The 15,987-nt window shown below is 41.1% G+C and overlaps 1 protein-coding gene and 1 long non-coding RNA gene across 8 annotated transcripts in view; one reads left to right on the top strand and one right to left on the bottom strand.

The window, feature by feature from the left end:
- Nucleotides 1-15,987, top strand: part of DMD (dystrophin) — a gene marked incomplete at both ends in the record, with an annotated part of 1,846,964 nt that overhangs the window by 1,779,433 nt on the left and 51,544 nt on the right. For all 7 annotated transcript variants that reach the window (XM_084636024.1, XM_084636023.1, XM_084636025.1 and 4 more), the window contains 3 exons: nucleotides 1,831-2,032; nucleotides 7,575-7,660; nucleotides 10,215-10,372. In XM_084636024.1, coding sequence (XP_084492150.1) covers nucleotides 1,831-2,032; nucleotides 7,575-7,660; nucleotides 10,215-10,372 — 446 coding nt within the window. The remainder of the gene's footprint in view (nucleotides 1-1,830; nucleotides 2,033-7,574; nucleotides 7,661-10,214; nucleotides 10,373-15,987) is intronic.
- Nucleotides 1-15,987, bottom strand: part of LOC311524710 — a 63,925-nt gene that overhangs the window by 17,755 nt on the left and 30,183 nt on the right. The window lies entirely within an intron of this gene.

The following is a 15,987-nucleotide window of genomic DNA, read 5'->3' as shown; positions in this document are numbered from 1 at the left end:
ACTACATATTCCAATGGAATATGGCACCTCTGAAATTTCTCCCATCATCTTTAGTAAGTGGTATTTTATTTGCTAAAAGTAATGATGTGATGGAAATAGATGGAAAACCTCAGTAAAGTTGGCATGTCCTAAAATGACATTATGTTCAATATGTTTTTAATCAAATACTGTCAACAGGAATATAAAAATTAAATTAAATGATTTCATGTTTTATATGCTCTGAATAAGACATTTTATTTATATGGCATCCAATAGTGTGGTAGGTCTTTTACAGACAATAAGAAATTATTCTGACTTTTACAATTTACAGTCTAAGGCCTTGTCCTGCAAAGCCTTAATGCAGTGGTTCTCAACTCACGGACCAATCAGCACACCGCTGTGGACCATGGGACACCCTCAGGGCCATACACAGTGATGAGCTGCCAAAATCTTAACAACGGGTTCCCGCCTCACCCCACGAGCGGGTCATTGTCCACCCCCACCCCCCGGGACTCCTGCCGCATCCAACCCCCCCAGCGTTCCTTGATGCCCACCCCCCCAGGACCTCTGCCCCATCCACCGCCCTCCCCTGTTCCCTGACTGCCCCCAGAACCGGGCAGGAGGGTCTTGTAGACCATCATAGTGGGTGCCCACCCTACCCCTAAGAGCCAGAGGTACCTGCCAGGAGGCGAGGTGGGGAGTCCCGGAGGTTCTTACCTGGGGCAGCTCCCAGGAAGCATCCAGCAGGTCCCTCTGGCTCCTAGGGGTGGGGGAGTGTAGCTGGGGGGGAGCAGCCGCTCCCCCACTGATCACATCAAAAGTGGTGCCTTAGGCGCCGACTCCCTGGGTGCTCTGGGGCTGGAGCACCCACGGGGAAAATTGGTGGGTGCAGAGCACCCACCAGCAGCTCCCCACCCCGCGCCCGGCCCCAGCTCACCTCGCCTCCGCTCCGCCTCCTCCCCTGAAAGCACCGCCCCGCTCTGCTTCTCCGTGCCCTCCCCCCCCCCCCCCCGGCTTCCCACGAATCAGTTGTTCGGCGGGAAGCTGGTGCAGGCTGAGAAGCAGGCAGCGGCTTCCTGCTCAGGCCCAGGGAGGCAGAGGTGATCTGAGGAGGGAGCGATTTCCCTGCACGCCACCCCCTCCCCCCCGGTTACTTGCTGCAGTGCAGACGGCCCTCCTCGCACCCCCCCCCACCCCACCTCACCTGCGCATCCCTGGGCCTGAGCAGGAAGCTGGCAGCCTGCTTCTCGGCCTCCCCCAGCTTCCTGCGTGAACAGCTGATTCGTGGGGGGGGGGGGGCGGAGAAGCAGAGCGGGGTGGTGCATTCAGGGGAGGAGGCGGAGCTGAGGTGAGCTGGGCCTGGGGGTGGGGCGGGGAGCCGCCGGTGGGGCACCCATGGAGGTGGTGCCTAAGGCGCCACTTTTGGCCGGTTACATTTAGAAGCCCTTTTAGAACTGGTTGTCCCTCGCGGAACAACCGGTTCTAAAAGGACTTCTAAATTTAACAACCAGTTCTAGCGAACCGGTGTGAACCGGCTCCAGCTCACCACTGGCCATACAGATAGTGTGTGTATGTGTATATATATGTATATACATATATAGTGTGGATGGGGCCACATAGAGAGGTGCATATGCAGCCCACAATGGTAAATACTTTGAGAACCATTGACCTAATGCATGTTTGGGAGCCTGCAGGATTGGGGCATAAAAGGTTATTTTCAGACAAAGGGTTGGGGAAGGGATGAAAGCTTAAGAAAATTTTAATCAAAATATATTATTGTCGGGAAGGGGGGTTAATGCTTGAAATGACTGAGTGTTTTTTTTGTTGTTGTTATTATTTTACTTTAAACAGTGGATCTACTGAGTCTATCTGCTGCATGTGATGCCTTGGACCAGCACAACCTCAAACAGAATGACCAGTCGATGGATATCCTTCAGATCATTAACTGCTTGACCACCGTTTATGATCGATTGGAACAAGAGCACAATAACCTGGTCAACGTCCCTCTCTGTGTGGACATGTGCCTCAACTGGCTGTTGAATGTCTATGACACGTATGTGCAAGTAGTCTGAGTTTACTGTACTAAAAGGCTTTAATGACATTTGGGGGTAATGAGCTGTCTTCCTGGTTACAAAATGAGTGGCTTGAAGCTGGAAAGCTGGTGGTCATAGTGCAAGTTTAATAAAACTAATGGCTTACTGGTTGCACTTAGCTGAATCAATACAGCCCTGAGTTAGGCTTGGAATCCTAAATTGTTTTATTAAGCTAAGAAGTGATATAGCTGGAGAACAGAACATTCTACTTTAAAATGGTCCGTGCATCTAGGGGTCATTTTTCAGAACTCCATCCCATCATTAAGTTACGTCTCTGCAAGGCACTTTTGAATTTCCTTGTTAATACACCTTTATCTTTACTAATTAAGAGTATTATCAAAAAGCAACAGCATAATTTTCATTATATGTGTGCTCATGCTTGTGCAACTTCCAACAGTTAAGCCTATTCAGAGTGGCCCATTTTCTAGAGCTGTTAGTATGTAATCCTTGTTAGAGGCTGGAAAGGGGGCCACCTGTGGTGCAATATACTTGTGACTTTTAATAGTCAACAGATCTGAATGAATTTTCTTAGGTTAGTAATGTGGCTTCTAAAATTCAGGTTTAGCAAACAAAGGCCCCTTCAAATTAGAATTTAGATCTGCTGAGTCCACACTCCTGAATTTATAGAAGATGGGGTAGATTTACTTGGATAGTCTTACAGAAAATCTGTTCAATTTGCTGTTTTAATCAGCTGCCTCCTAGAGCTTGGACAACTCCTAAATTAACAATAATTAAATAAAACAGCCTAGTTTTGGATTATTGTTGGATTTACAGTAACAAACAGCTCTGCAAATTTGGCTGTCCAAGCCCTGACTTGCTTACTTAAGACTAGAAGTATCTATTAGGTATCCTTAAAGTCAGACACACACTCGCATGTCATGTGGCAAAATAAACCTCTGTAGATGAGAGAGTGTGCTTTTAATTTCATCAACGTTTTGGATTAAATTTAAAATAAAGAGCCATAGCCTGGGAATACTTCCATGCCCCAAGAATGTTTCTTTCATCAAGTTTTAATCCATGTAATTACGCCCTATTGATTTCTGGATCAGAAACTGCAGATGTCTCCAAACCTCTTCCCACGGGGTGATTCTATAAATGGAGGGCTTCCTATTCTGACTTAATCCACAGCTGCCATCGAGTTAATGTGGATAGTCATTCTGCCATGTTATATTATGTATTGTGATTGCACTAGATTTTTTGCTTTGTTCACAGGCGATAGAGAACAGGCCTATATTTAATATTTAGGTTAATTTTTTTTAAATCTACTTGAGTTTTCAGAAAACAAATATCTGATCCAGTTTGTATTTAGAGCTAAACATGAATAAAATCTGAATACAAATTACAATTCTTCCCAATCAAAAAATGTTTGATGTGTAGGCTGGGGCAATAAAATCATAGAAGATTAGGGTTAGAAGAGACCTCAGAAGGTCATCTAGTCCAACCCCCTGCTCAAAGCAGGACCAACCCCAACTAAATCATTGTAGCCAGGGCTTTGTAAAGGCTGGCCTTTAAAACCTCAAAGGATGGAGATTCCGCCATTTCCCTAGGTAACCCATTCCAGTGCTTCACCACCCTCCTCGTGAAATTGTGTTTCCTAATATCCAACCTAGACCTCCCCCACTGCAACTTGAGACCTTTACTCCTTATTCTGTCATCTTTCACCACAGAGAACAGCCTAGCTCCATCCTCTTTGGAACCCCCCTTCAGGTAGCTGAAGGCTGGTATCAAATCCCCCCTCACTCTTGTTTTCTGCAGACTAAATAAGCCCAGTTCCCTGGAAATGACCCACCTTGATTATCATACACATTGTAAGGAGAGTGATCACTTTAGATAAGCTATTACCAACAGGAGAGGGGAGGGGGGGAAAACCTGGATTTGTGCTGGAAATGGCACACCTTGATTATCACACACATTGTAAGGAGAGTGATCACTTTAGATAAGCTATTACCAGCAGGAGAGTGGGTTGGGGGGAGAGAAGACCTTTTGTAGTGATAAACACCCATTTTTTCATGGTCTGTGTGTATAAAAACATCTTCTGTATTTTCCACAGTATGCATGCGATGAAGTGAGCTGTAGCTCACGAAAGCTTATGCTCAAATAAATTGGTTAGTCTCTAAGGTGCCACAAGTACTCCTTTTCTTTTTGCAAATACAGACTAACACTGCTGCTACTCTGAAACCCAGTTCCCTCAGCCTCTTCTCGTAAATCATGTGCCCCAGCCCCCAATCATTTTTGTTGCCCTCCGCTGGACTGTCTCCAATTTGTCCACATCCTTTCTGTAGTGGGGGGCACCAAACTGGACTCAATACTCCAGATGTGGCCTCACCAGAGCAGAATAGAGGGGAAGAATCACTTCCCTCAATCTGCTGCCAGTGCTCCTACTAATGCATCCCAATATCCTGTTAGCATTCTTGTCAATAAGGCCACACTGTTGACTCGTATCCAGCTTCTCATCCACTGTAATCTACAGGACCTTTTCTGCAGAAGTGCTACTTAGCCGTGTCCCCAGCCTGTAGCAGTGCATGGGATTCTTCCGTCCTAAGTGCAGGACTTTGCACTTGTCCTTGTTGAACCTCATCAGATTTCTTTTGGCCCAATTCTTCAATTTGCCTAGGTCACTCTGGACCGTATCCCTGGTCTCCAGTGTATCTACCTCTTCCTGCAGCTTAGTGTCAAATCCTGCTTGCTTCTCCTCAAGGCTCTTTCTTGCTAAATTCGGTCTCATTATGTTTGTTTATTTCATTGAAACCTACGACATTGTAAAAAGAACAGGAGTACTTGTGGCACCTTAGAGACTAACAAATTTATTAGAGCATAAGCTGTCAAGGGCTACAGCCCACTTCATCGGATGCATAGAATAGAACATACAGTAAGATATAGGTATACAGATAAGTTGGAAGTTACCATACAAACTGTGGGAGGCTAATTAGTTAAGATGAGCTATTATCAGCAGGAGAAAAAAACTTTTGTCGTGATAATCAAGATGGCCCATTTAGACAGTTGATAAGAAGGTGTGAGAATACTTAATTTAAGGAAATACATTGTAAATTATAGTTTGTGCTGTTGAGGGAAGGGATGCTGGGGAAATAGATCATACAGGACTGGATGGAACATTGTAGGGACCCAGGGATGAGGGAAGTGCATGGCCTTTTACTGAAGTTTTGTGTTTGTGATACCCTGGATGAGCACAGAAAGAAGAGCCAAGGGTCAAATGTATTTAGCGTTACTGATTGGGTAAATAAACAAATCCCGCAATGATTTTCTTGAATTCATTCTCCTATTAGAGACTCTGTGGCATTTAAAAAAAAAAAAAAGCCCTAATAATTTGCATTTATTATGCTTCCCAACTGTTATTTGTAAAGGTATTGATAACCGGAACACACTAGCAATGACTGGTCCAATTTGGGGTACAGCCTTGCAGCTATTCAATATGTTTCAAATTTGTTTTAATTGATCAGATATTCATACTCATTTGCTGTTACATGCTAAATTATCTGTTTGACTTGGGAGGCAGGGAGGAGGGCGTAGCCAACTGAACCAACTCATGCTTCATGTAAGTTCCTATTTAATATACCGCACAGGAAAAGCATCATGTTACATGCCTCTCCTGTATAATTTGCATGAGGCTGGTATTTATCTGCATGGGTTTCTGAGGGCACAAAGGATAATGAATTTGGAAAGGATTTGAGGAAGGGGAGGAAGTGCAAAGAAGAAAAGAATAAGAACACAATGTTCAAGTGACATAAGTGAATAACAGATGCTGATTTACAAATAGGAAAAGAATATTTTTAAAAATAAAAGTGGGATGTGCTGAGGGAACCAAATTCTGCTCTGTTACACCAATGTAAATCTGTAGTGTCTCTTCATTTCAGTGGAGTTTTTTTTACTAAGGTATTACGCTTGTATGATAACAGAATTTGGACCAATGCATGTAAATGGCTGTTCTGCTGATCTTGACAGTATTACAGAGGAAATGTATTTATTGGCTGAACTGCTCGCATACTGTGCAGCACAGCATGGGGTGCCTTTTATAATTGCATGCATTAATATTGTTCTTATTTTCAGTGACAATGGTGAAAGTGGCACTTACAGACTGAAAATTATTGATAGACTTCTGCCTAAAGGAGTTGTTAGACATATGCTTATTGTATTGTACATATTTTGATCATTTGTTTGGGGGAGAGAGGTTGTTTTGTTTAAATATATCAAATTTGGGATATTAACTGGAATATTATTTCGTGTGGGCGTCAGCCATTGAAAGTAAATTGAAATAAAACTGAGTTCTGAAGTAGGATTTCAAGCAGTGAAGTTGCATGGCACACAGTCATGGAGGATGTTGTAGATATAGAGAGGCTGCAGAGCACATGTGGATATGGGACAGGAGGATGATTACAGACCACATATGGTCAGGGGTGGGGCCCATACAGGCTCTTTAAAGTGAGTGGAAAGTGTTTGAATGTTACATCTTTGGTGTCACTGATAAATTGAGGCTAATGCTGACACTAATCAAAGACACGTTTCAACCTCCCAGTGTTCCCAGTAGGAATGAAGTCAGGCTGTCCATAGGGAAGAGGGTGGCTCCTCATGCTGTCTGGGACCCCCATCTTCCCTAAAGACATCTTGACTTCACTTCCAGTGTAAACAGTGGAAGGTAGTAGCCATATTAAAAGATGAAGTGTTTACTAAAGGCACTTTTAGCTTCACTCCCATTGATCACAAAAGGAAATGGCAGCCATTTGAAAAGAGGGCAATTCGTTGAATTTTCTGTATAAGAACATTTCTTTGTCAGCTCTTTCTGAAGCACTTTCAGTTATAAATAATAAAAGCGAAAAATAACCATTAATCGTTAAAGTCTTCAAATGTGGTGACATTCAGTCTATATGGGAAATTTGAAGAGTGCATGATTTGGTTATTAAATCATTTGGACTAGAAAAATAGACTGGCACAGGGTGTTAAATTTTTTACAGGGCCCATTTTAAAATTAATATTAACTCTCAAACTAATTAAAGGTTATGTACCGTGAATGTTCAGACTCGGTAAGTGTTGTAATTGTGGGGAGATACACTGTCATTGCATTCATGTTGAATCCCTGATTTAAGCGCAAAACGTAGCATTAACTACAGACCTACAACCAGTTACTTGTCTTGGAGCTGCTGATGAACACTGTTTAACCAGTGTATTCCACAAGTCATGTATAAGTTACGCAAGAATTAATTTTTGTGAAGTAGTACAGAATCATAGAAATGTAGTGCTAGAACGGACCTGAAGAAGTTATCTAGTCTAGCCCTCTGTGCTGAGGCAGTACCAAGTAAACATAGAGCATCCCTGACATGTATTTGTCCAACCTGTTCTTTAAAATATCCAGCAATTATCGGGGCTCTAAGATTGGTGGTTAAGATTGTGTTTAATTTTAAAAGTTGCATTATTCTCCTAAATAAGACCTCAAATATGTGGATTATATTATCAATCAGTGTTTGTTTTTCTTATCATAATCATCAACAGGGGTCGAACAGGAAGGATCCGTGTCTTATCTTTTAAAACCGGTGTAGTTTCCCTGTGTAAAGCACATTTGGAAGATAAGTACAGATGTAAGTCATGTGTCTTAATTTATATTTTATTTCTTTTTAATTTATTTTATTTAAATTTTTTCCTATATATCATAGAAACACAAAAAATCAGGACAGAAAAGTCCTGTTAGGTCTTCTAATCCTTCAGTGAAGGATAGTTCTCTACAATGTATTTTAAGTGACTTGTCCAGTGTAGATTTCACCCCATTTCCCATGATAGATTAAAGTTTTTTCTACACTGGCCAGAAAAAAATCAATGACACCATATTAGGAAGAAGTAGGGTTTAATATGATTTGTCATAGAAAGGTACTAAAACTTTTTTCCCTGACCAGTATAGACAGGATCTAAATGACGAGATGACAAAGTACAAAAAGAAATGTTTCAGGAAAAATTATATTTAGAGCAACTTATGTTATAGCATGTTGAATAAAAATACAGTATCTTACGTCTGGTGTCTACAGTGAAATCATACTTGAAAAAATTATGTGCAACCACAGTTGCTATCCCTGGCTGAACAATAAAGATGTGCATATTCATGAAGAAGCTTTTTTTTCTTCTTTCATTTTACATGTGTGAGATAGAGGAAAAAGAGAGTGAGTGAGTAATTTAAAAATCAAAATTCTGCATGTTTTCAGTAGACCAAATCCTTATCTGGAAGAAATCAATTTGAAGCCAATACAAGTTTTACATGAATAATGAATGAGTATAAAGTGAGACCTGGACACTTTACTCATGTGAGTAACTTTATGCACATGGGTACCCCTGCTGAGTTCAATGGTAATACTCATATGTAGGCGTTTACAGGGTTGGAGCTTGAGCAAGAACTTTAGGATTTGACTCAAGATGTATTCTTAATCCAGCATCTTTTTGAAAATCAAGATTTTGAAAAATGTTACATTTTTTTAAACAGAGGAATATGGACCTATATTGAACCAACCTCCTCCTTCACTGTAGCGTTTAAAATATTTTGTAAAATTGGGTCAAATTAAAACATTTAAAATAAAATGTCAAAACTTTGATCTTTAGATGTTTCCCAGAAAAATGATACACTGTTAGGATTGCAAAAGTTAGAGATGGGAAATATCTAGCAAGATTAATTTATTCTCCTGCGAGTGCTGAATACTGTCTCTCCAAAAAAGGCTGCATCTGATTGATTGTAATGTGTAATCTTCCTTTAGGCATTGTAAATGCTTTAATAAGAGGGAAATGAAAGGATGTGCAGTTGGGGGTGAGAAGAAAGGAATCTTCTCCCTGGGGCTGTGGACTTGCTCCACCATTGCTCCATTTCCACTACCTGACGCTGCAGTAGCTCCTACTGTCCTCTCCACTTACCACAACAAGGAAAGCCATTAGGACAGAAACATCATAGCAGCTGATCTTTTGACTTTTCTCATTCCTTCTCGCTGATATGCTCTGGGAGTACCTGTAGAGCTGAGTTCTGCACAGGGAGTTTGCCGCCGACTTGTGCTGCAGAACAGTATTGGTTGTGCTGCCAGGGAAAGTCTCCAGGGCCAGGGAGGTGAAGGCAGGATTTGCCTTGAAATCATATATTGTGAGACCAGATATTGGAAGACTTATATGCTTATATACTTCTAATTAAAAGGAACCAAAAAGAAAAAAATCATTTGTCAAAACTGTGCTAGGAAACTAATCAATGCTATTGACATTCCTGTGTAATTGCACCCCCAGTGTAGAATAAAATATTAAGGAGGCCACAGCCATGAAAGCATATTATTACTACACTAGTGACATTTTTTACTCTTCGAAAAATAAGCAGAATTTATTCAGGTCATGAATTATCAACTGGGGGAGTACCAAATAAATATTTCAGTTGATCCTAACTTGATTTTTCTTGTTATTACAAACTTTAAAACCTCCTCAAAGCATTTGTAGTATAACTAATTCCCATCTAATTAAATTGTGCTTATGGTAGGATGATGATTCAGTCCGGTAAGGATTCCTTTTTGATAGTATTGCTATAATAGAACAGGGCTTAAAATGACATTTCACTTCAAAAACTAAAACTTAATATGATATTAACATTCCCAATGGGTGGTGGGGCTCTGTAACAGTGTAATGTTTCTCTTTCATTTAAAAAATCATCTTGAGTTCAGTATATTATGAAATATCAAAGTTAGGGAACTTTCTTGTTTTTCAAAGCAACTCATGATGTTGAAACAAAATCAGGTCCTCTAGGCTGTATGTTTAAAGCTGTTCAGACTATACGTACATTAATGTTTAAAAGATTTTGTGTATCAGAGACCCTGTACACGTGTTATGGAGGTATAGCTTGTGTTGGTTCTGAATATTATATAAATGCTGTGAGATTGTTATTTTAGAATGGTCCTTCTTGACAGATACAAGTCCATGATCTTATCGGACATTAGCACTGGGCTACTTATTTAACTGGTTAATAAACAGAGACGATAGCCAAATGGAGGCCCATTGAAAAGGGGCCACTCCCATAATGACACCGCACTTTTGAGCCTCTGAAAATAATTGCGTTTCTGTAATACTTCTGTAGTCCCGGTTGACATGTTCTGTCCCTAAAACTCTTCATTTTCGTCCCTCTAGACCTGTTCAAGCAGGTAGCAAGTTCCACTGGATTCTGTGACCAGCGCCGATTGGGCCTTCTCCTGCATGACTCCATCCAGATCCCACGACAGCTTGGCGAAGTTGCATCGTTTGGTGGCAGTAACATTGAACCTAGTGTTAGGAGCTGCTTCCAGTTTGTAAGCATTTGTGTGGTTTTTGTTTTCTAATGTTTTTCCCTATTATTGTTTTTATTTTTATTTAATTCCACCCTTTTTACGTTTCTGTCACTGAGAAGAAAAGTAAAATCCCTTGAGAATGAGAAACAGAAATGTAGGAGAAAGGATTGAATTCTAGGGATTGCTTAAAGAAATTTCATGTTAGTTTGCTAATCTGTTTAGTTGGCAAGGCATGTGGAGTAGGTAGTTTCTTCTTGGGGTCTGTCTACAATACAAATATAGAAATGTCAGGGGGGGAAATCCATTTCAGTGCGGTTATCCTGTCCTGGTTAATACATTGCTAAAAGGGGTAGTGTGGACAGGATCTAACCATATTACAACGGGGTCATATGGAAGTTTTTTATTTTATGTGAATTACTTTACCCATCCCTACTTGCCAGCACACATGCCTTTTTGTTATAAAATGATGTAGGTGCTCACCACTGGATCACAGCTATCACGAAGAACAACAGTTATTCTAAGGCCTGATCTATACCTAAAATTTAGGTCAATCTAGGGACGTTGTTCAGGGCTGTGAAAAATTTCTCACACTGTGTGATGTAATTAGGTTGACCTAACCCACGACTGTAGAGGCAGCTGGGTCAACATCAGAATTCTTCTGCTACTGCCTGTCAAGTGGGAGGATTTACTACACTGATGGAAAATCCCCTTCTCTCTCTATAGCAAGTGTCTACACTAGAACACTACAGCAGTGTAGCTTCAGTTGAGCCACTGTAGCACTTGTAATGTAGACATACATACTCTACCGCAGGGGTAGTCAATAGCCAGACCACAGGCCAAATCCGGATCCCCAGGCACTTTTGAACGGATCCCAAAATCTTTTTATTTACTTATTATCACTGTTATTTTTTATTATTGTCTCTGGCATCTGGACCTTGATTGTACCTCGACCAAGAAATATGGAGCTTGCCAAAAAATAATTGACACTCCCTGGCCTACCCCATGTACAGAATGTATAAATAACAATGAAAAACAGAGGTCTCCAGTAGAGCGGTAAGAATGGGTCAAATGAATGAACTGTGAAGAGTCAGCATTAGTATTGTTTCAGAGAGGTGACAAGCAGGCTTTCGGTTTGTTTCACTATTTGAAAGGATAATGCTGCTCTCCTTTTAGCAATTCTGTGACCGCTGCTGTGCTCTATATTGAAAAATGCACAGTGCAGTCCATATTCTTTTCTCAAATTCACAACTGATAAAACTTAAATCACACTTCTAATTTTGGGAGGAAAGTGGGATATTTATCCTTTATTCTTGCCAACAGTAAGATGCATACCTAAACATTTCCAGTTTCCTACATCAAAAGGTTAAAACACATCAGGAATGATAAAAGAAAGTGAGAAGAAGATTAGAGTAGATTATAGAAGAGAAGGCGAAATGCATGTTCTGCTGTGCTCATCAATGCATCTTCTACATAACAACAAATGAGTGGGTGACCTCATCCTCCCTTTCTTATCTCTCTTCTTACTGTCTCCAGGCGTTTTTACATGTTGCTCAAGTTAAACTATGTAGCAATCTACAGCAAGTTCTTTTTAATGAATAGTAATGGCAGTAAGTAGTCTTGAGTTATTGTATTTAAAAAACATACACAATTATAAAATGACCTGTGGTTTCCTGTTGTGATGGGTGGATTTTTAAAAATCCTTTGATTTTTTTATTGTCACTTCAGGTTTCAGGGGTGACTCACTTTTCCACAAGCTGACAATGTGGATCAGTTTAGTTCTAGAGGCTTTATATTTCCCCTTACCCACATTTTTTTTAACTTTTGTTCTTCTTGGTATTACCCAGCCCTCTCCTGAAAAGAGTCTCTGTGCTCTTGTGCTGTTGTGCTCTGTGCAAAAACTGCACCGTGAGCCATGTCCAAAAGATGCCATGGTAATAAACAAGGAATAAGAACATCGGTAGCTAGACAAGATCCTGTGGTAACCTTCAGGGGTTTGTAGGGGGGCTCTGTGTTGCGTTTTTAGGTTTTGTCAGACCAACACAGAATAATGTGACAGCAGCTCCACAGGATGCTGAAGGGGACGTGTAAATCTGCTGCCCATTCATTCAGGTCTCTATGGAGCCTGCCCCTTCCCTTCTCCCATGGAAACTACTGTAACATTCACAAAACTATTTTGAACAAAAGGTGGGGGATAGGAATTTTAATAAATTGTTTTTGTAAAAAGGACCCAGGCCTGTGGGTATACAGTAGAAAATGGATATATTTGTGACATGGAGGGGAACGCGTTTGAGGAAGATATTTGGCTGACCAAAGCAAGGTGTGACACTCAGCTGCATTTGTATGTGTGTGTGTGTGTTTGGATATAATATGATAGCTTTGGAACACTGCATACAACCAATTCCAAAATTCCTGGGAATATTTAGCCATCAGTGGGCAGAACCCTGTTGAATCTGATACAAATCAAAACACTGAAAGAGCCTGATTCACAGGAAAATCAGGGCCCCCAGACTGCCCAGTGCTGCAGGCAGAGGAATCTTTCTGGTTCCCCCTACTGCTGCCTTCTCACATCAGAGGCAGGACCTTAACTTGGTGCCTGGAGAGATTGTAACCTCAACTCTAATAGTAAGAGAGCCTTAGGAGGGTTTGTAGTGTGGGAACTAGGGATCCAGGGAGGAGGGAAAGGGAGGTCAGAGTGCGTGGGAGGGGCAAGAATGGGGGTGAGGGCAAAGTAGCAAGGACCTTAGGGATGGGGCAATGGTGGGGGAAGTAGGGACCCAGATGGGGGTGAGGGAGAGGAAGCAGGTCCCCAGAGAGGACGGGGGAGGGAGTTGGGGGGAAGGGGAGTGAATTTGCCAATGGGGAGGGGAAAGCAGGGTCTCTCAGGGACCCAGAAGGGGTGGGGGGCAAAGCAGGGACCTGTAAGGGAATGGGTGGAGGAGGATAATTGTGGTGCTGAGGGCAGCAAGGGCTCAGAAAGGGGGAAATGGGTGGACAGGCATGGAACTAGGGAATTGGAGTAAGGGAAGTAGAGATGGGGGGGAGGGGTTGAAAATGGGGCACCTGGGGACAGGAGAGGAAGTGGGTGGAAGATTGCCTGGAGACCCTGAAATAGACAGGGGTGAGAGGGTAGCACATACAACTTGTGGGTGGAATGACACTGCTGCACACTCCTTTCTCTCCTCCCTCCACCTTCTCCTTCTGGGATTTTCTTGAAGGGAAATAATTTAATATAGAAAAATAAATCAGGGGATGTGTGCTTTATGCACTGCTGTGTCCAAACGTTGTCTGATGTTAGGTCTTTCTTCATATGTTTCTTTTAAGGACTAAGAATTGTACTTCGGGGTTTATTTATTCTTCGTATTTATATATTTTAGTTACTTGTGCTGATCATAACCTAGTAATAACTTTCAGACACATCAGAAAGTCAGCAGCAAATGTGTACTTCAGAATTCACTCTCCCAACCTACTTAGGTTAGGTGCTCTGGCAACAGCCTTGTCTGTCATGCACAGCAGCATGAAAATGTGATGTTTACTGTACCAGGAGATAACGGGGGAAATCTCCACCGGTTTTTGTTTGAAGTATAAGTCCTTGAGAATGGTGGGGGAGGGCAGTCTTGTTCTGTCAACATGCAAGTGTTCTCAGAACTGCTGTTTATAACAGCCTGTGCAAATGGTAATAAAATACTTACCATTCCCACAAGCACATTCTTTGTCCTAAAGAATGAGTTTTTTACTTTAGGCTGCTGCTTTCGTTTTATTTTTCTTCCCACCAGCTTGGAGGTTTGGTTGTGGGGTTTTTTTTTTTCCCCATCCTTTCTGAATAACAAAAGGAGGTGCTAATACTAACTGTGAAGAGCAAGGATGTTATGTAGAATATAATATATCCTCCCCAAACTAGAAAAATGTAATTATATTTTGAGGTGTTTTAAAGGCAAAAATCTTAACTGAGGTCAAAAAAACTTGATGAAAATGCTTGAGTCACAGTACATAAGGATTATCTGTAAGGGCCATGAAAAGTTGTGTGCATTTTTTCAGCATTGTATTGTGGTGGTGTGAGGGTACTATATTTCTCTTCTTAGTAAACATGATAGATAAATGCTCTTGGGAGATAAGGCAGTGTTACAAGCTAAGAAAATTATGTTTGTTGTGTTCCCTTGGCAGGTGTGGTAAGCTTGGATGATCTTGCATTTAAAGGTACTTTACCTCTAGTTTTTGTTGAGCAAAAATTTAGTGTTTTCCATGTTGGGTTCATTTCTAAGGTAAAACTGAAAATATGCTATACAGAGCATGTCAGCCATAACAGTGCTGCTTTGAGGCCTGGCTTATCTTGTTTATTGGCCAAGGAAACCACAGCAGTATTTTTCTAGTGAATCATGCTGGAAAATTGCTAACATACTTTCCTTGGCCAGTATAGACAGGCCTAAGTGATAAAAATAAAAATTGTGCCATTATCATTTAGGTGTTACACACACCTTTCTTCCATGGGTTACTATGATGTTGAAACTAAGAAATGGGAGCAAAAGAAGAGCCGCAGGTCAGCAGGTTAGTTCAACTCAGTGTACGAAAATGTAGCTGCTGTTCCCCCAATACCCTTGTGAAGTGTGAAGGATGTTTGTTTCCTTATGCTGTAAAATTATTTAAGGATTTTTTTCCCCACTGAAATTGGATGTAGGGCAGGAGTTTTTATAAAGTTTTATGTTATCCACATGAAACAAGTAGGGGAGGACATACAACTAGATTATATCTAACATCAGATATACTATTCTATTCATACACATACAAAGAAAATAATTAACTTTCTACAGTCTGCATTTGTTATGGATATATGTATAATGTATCGGTGAAAAAGAAAGACTGAGATATTTTTACAACTGTTTTAACTGTGTGCCCACTCCTGAAGTATGTACTCTGACAAACCGAAGCTGGAATAAGGGTTTATAAGCTCTTTGGGGTTTGGGCCATGTATTCCTCTGTGTCCGTGCCCTGCTCCTGATTGGGACCATAGACCACAATTGCAGTACAAAAAAGGAATAATAATAATAATGTCCAGGATGAATAACTGAAATATGATAAATATACAAACACCAGTAAAATCATTGTATCATCAATAGGTGCATCCTCTTTGTGCAGCTGGCCTATAGAGAACTAACAAATCCCTCTGCAAGCTGCTGTGCTATAAATGTCATAAAACTGCGCTCCCTCTGGTGTTCTTTTCGTAGAAAGTTGTGGGCCTGCTTGTATGGAACCAAAAACTTAATGAGTGGCTTTCAGAAGCAAACCTGAGCAGATCTAAAAGCAATCTTGTGTATGGAGGTTTGTTAAAATGGTAAGAGCAAGGCTGAGGAAAAGAAGAAGGATCTTGTTTTTTCAGTGATAATGAATGGAATGTTTGAGCCTTACCAGTAACGTCATCAGTTAGAATAATTTATTTCATTTATATCTGATGTGTCACTAACACCATGACTAGACTGGTTTAGTATAATGCAAGAGATCAAAGTCATCATCTTAGACACTCCAGGGGTTAAGAATGTCATAAGCAGTCTGTGTGGCAGAGCCTAGCTCATGTCATGTCATTGTGATTGCCTTCTTATGTTTGACCGGGAAATAGCACTTGCCTTGGAAACTATGGAGCATTG

The sequence above is a fragment of the Lepidochelys olivacea genome (genome assembly GCF_965140295.1).
Source record: "Lepidochelys olivacea isolate rLepOli2 genome assembly, chromosome: 1".
Classification (NCBI taxonomy): Eukaryota; Metazoa; Chordata; order Testudines; family Cheloniidae; genus Lepidochelys; species Lepidochelys olivacea.
This window is presented reverse-complemented; position numbering and strand designations above follow the sequence as displayed.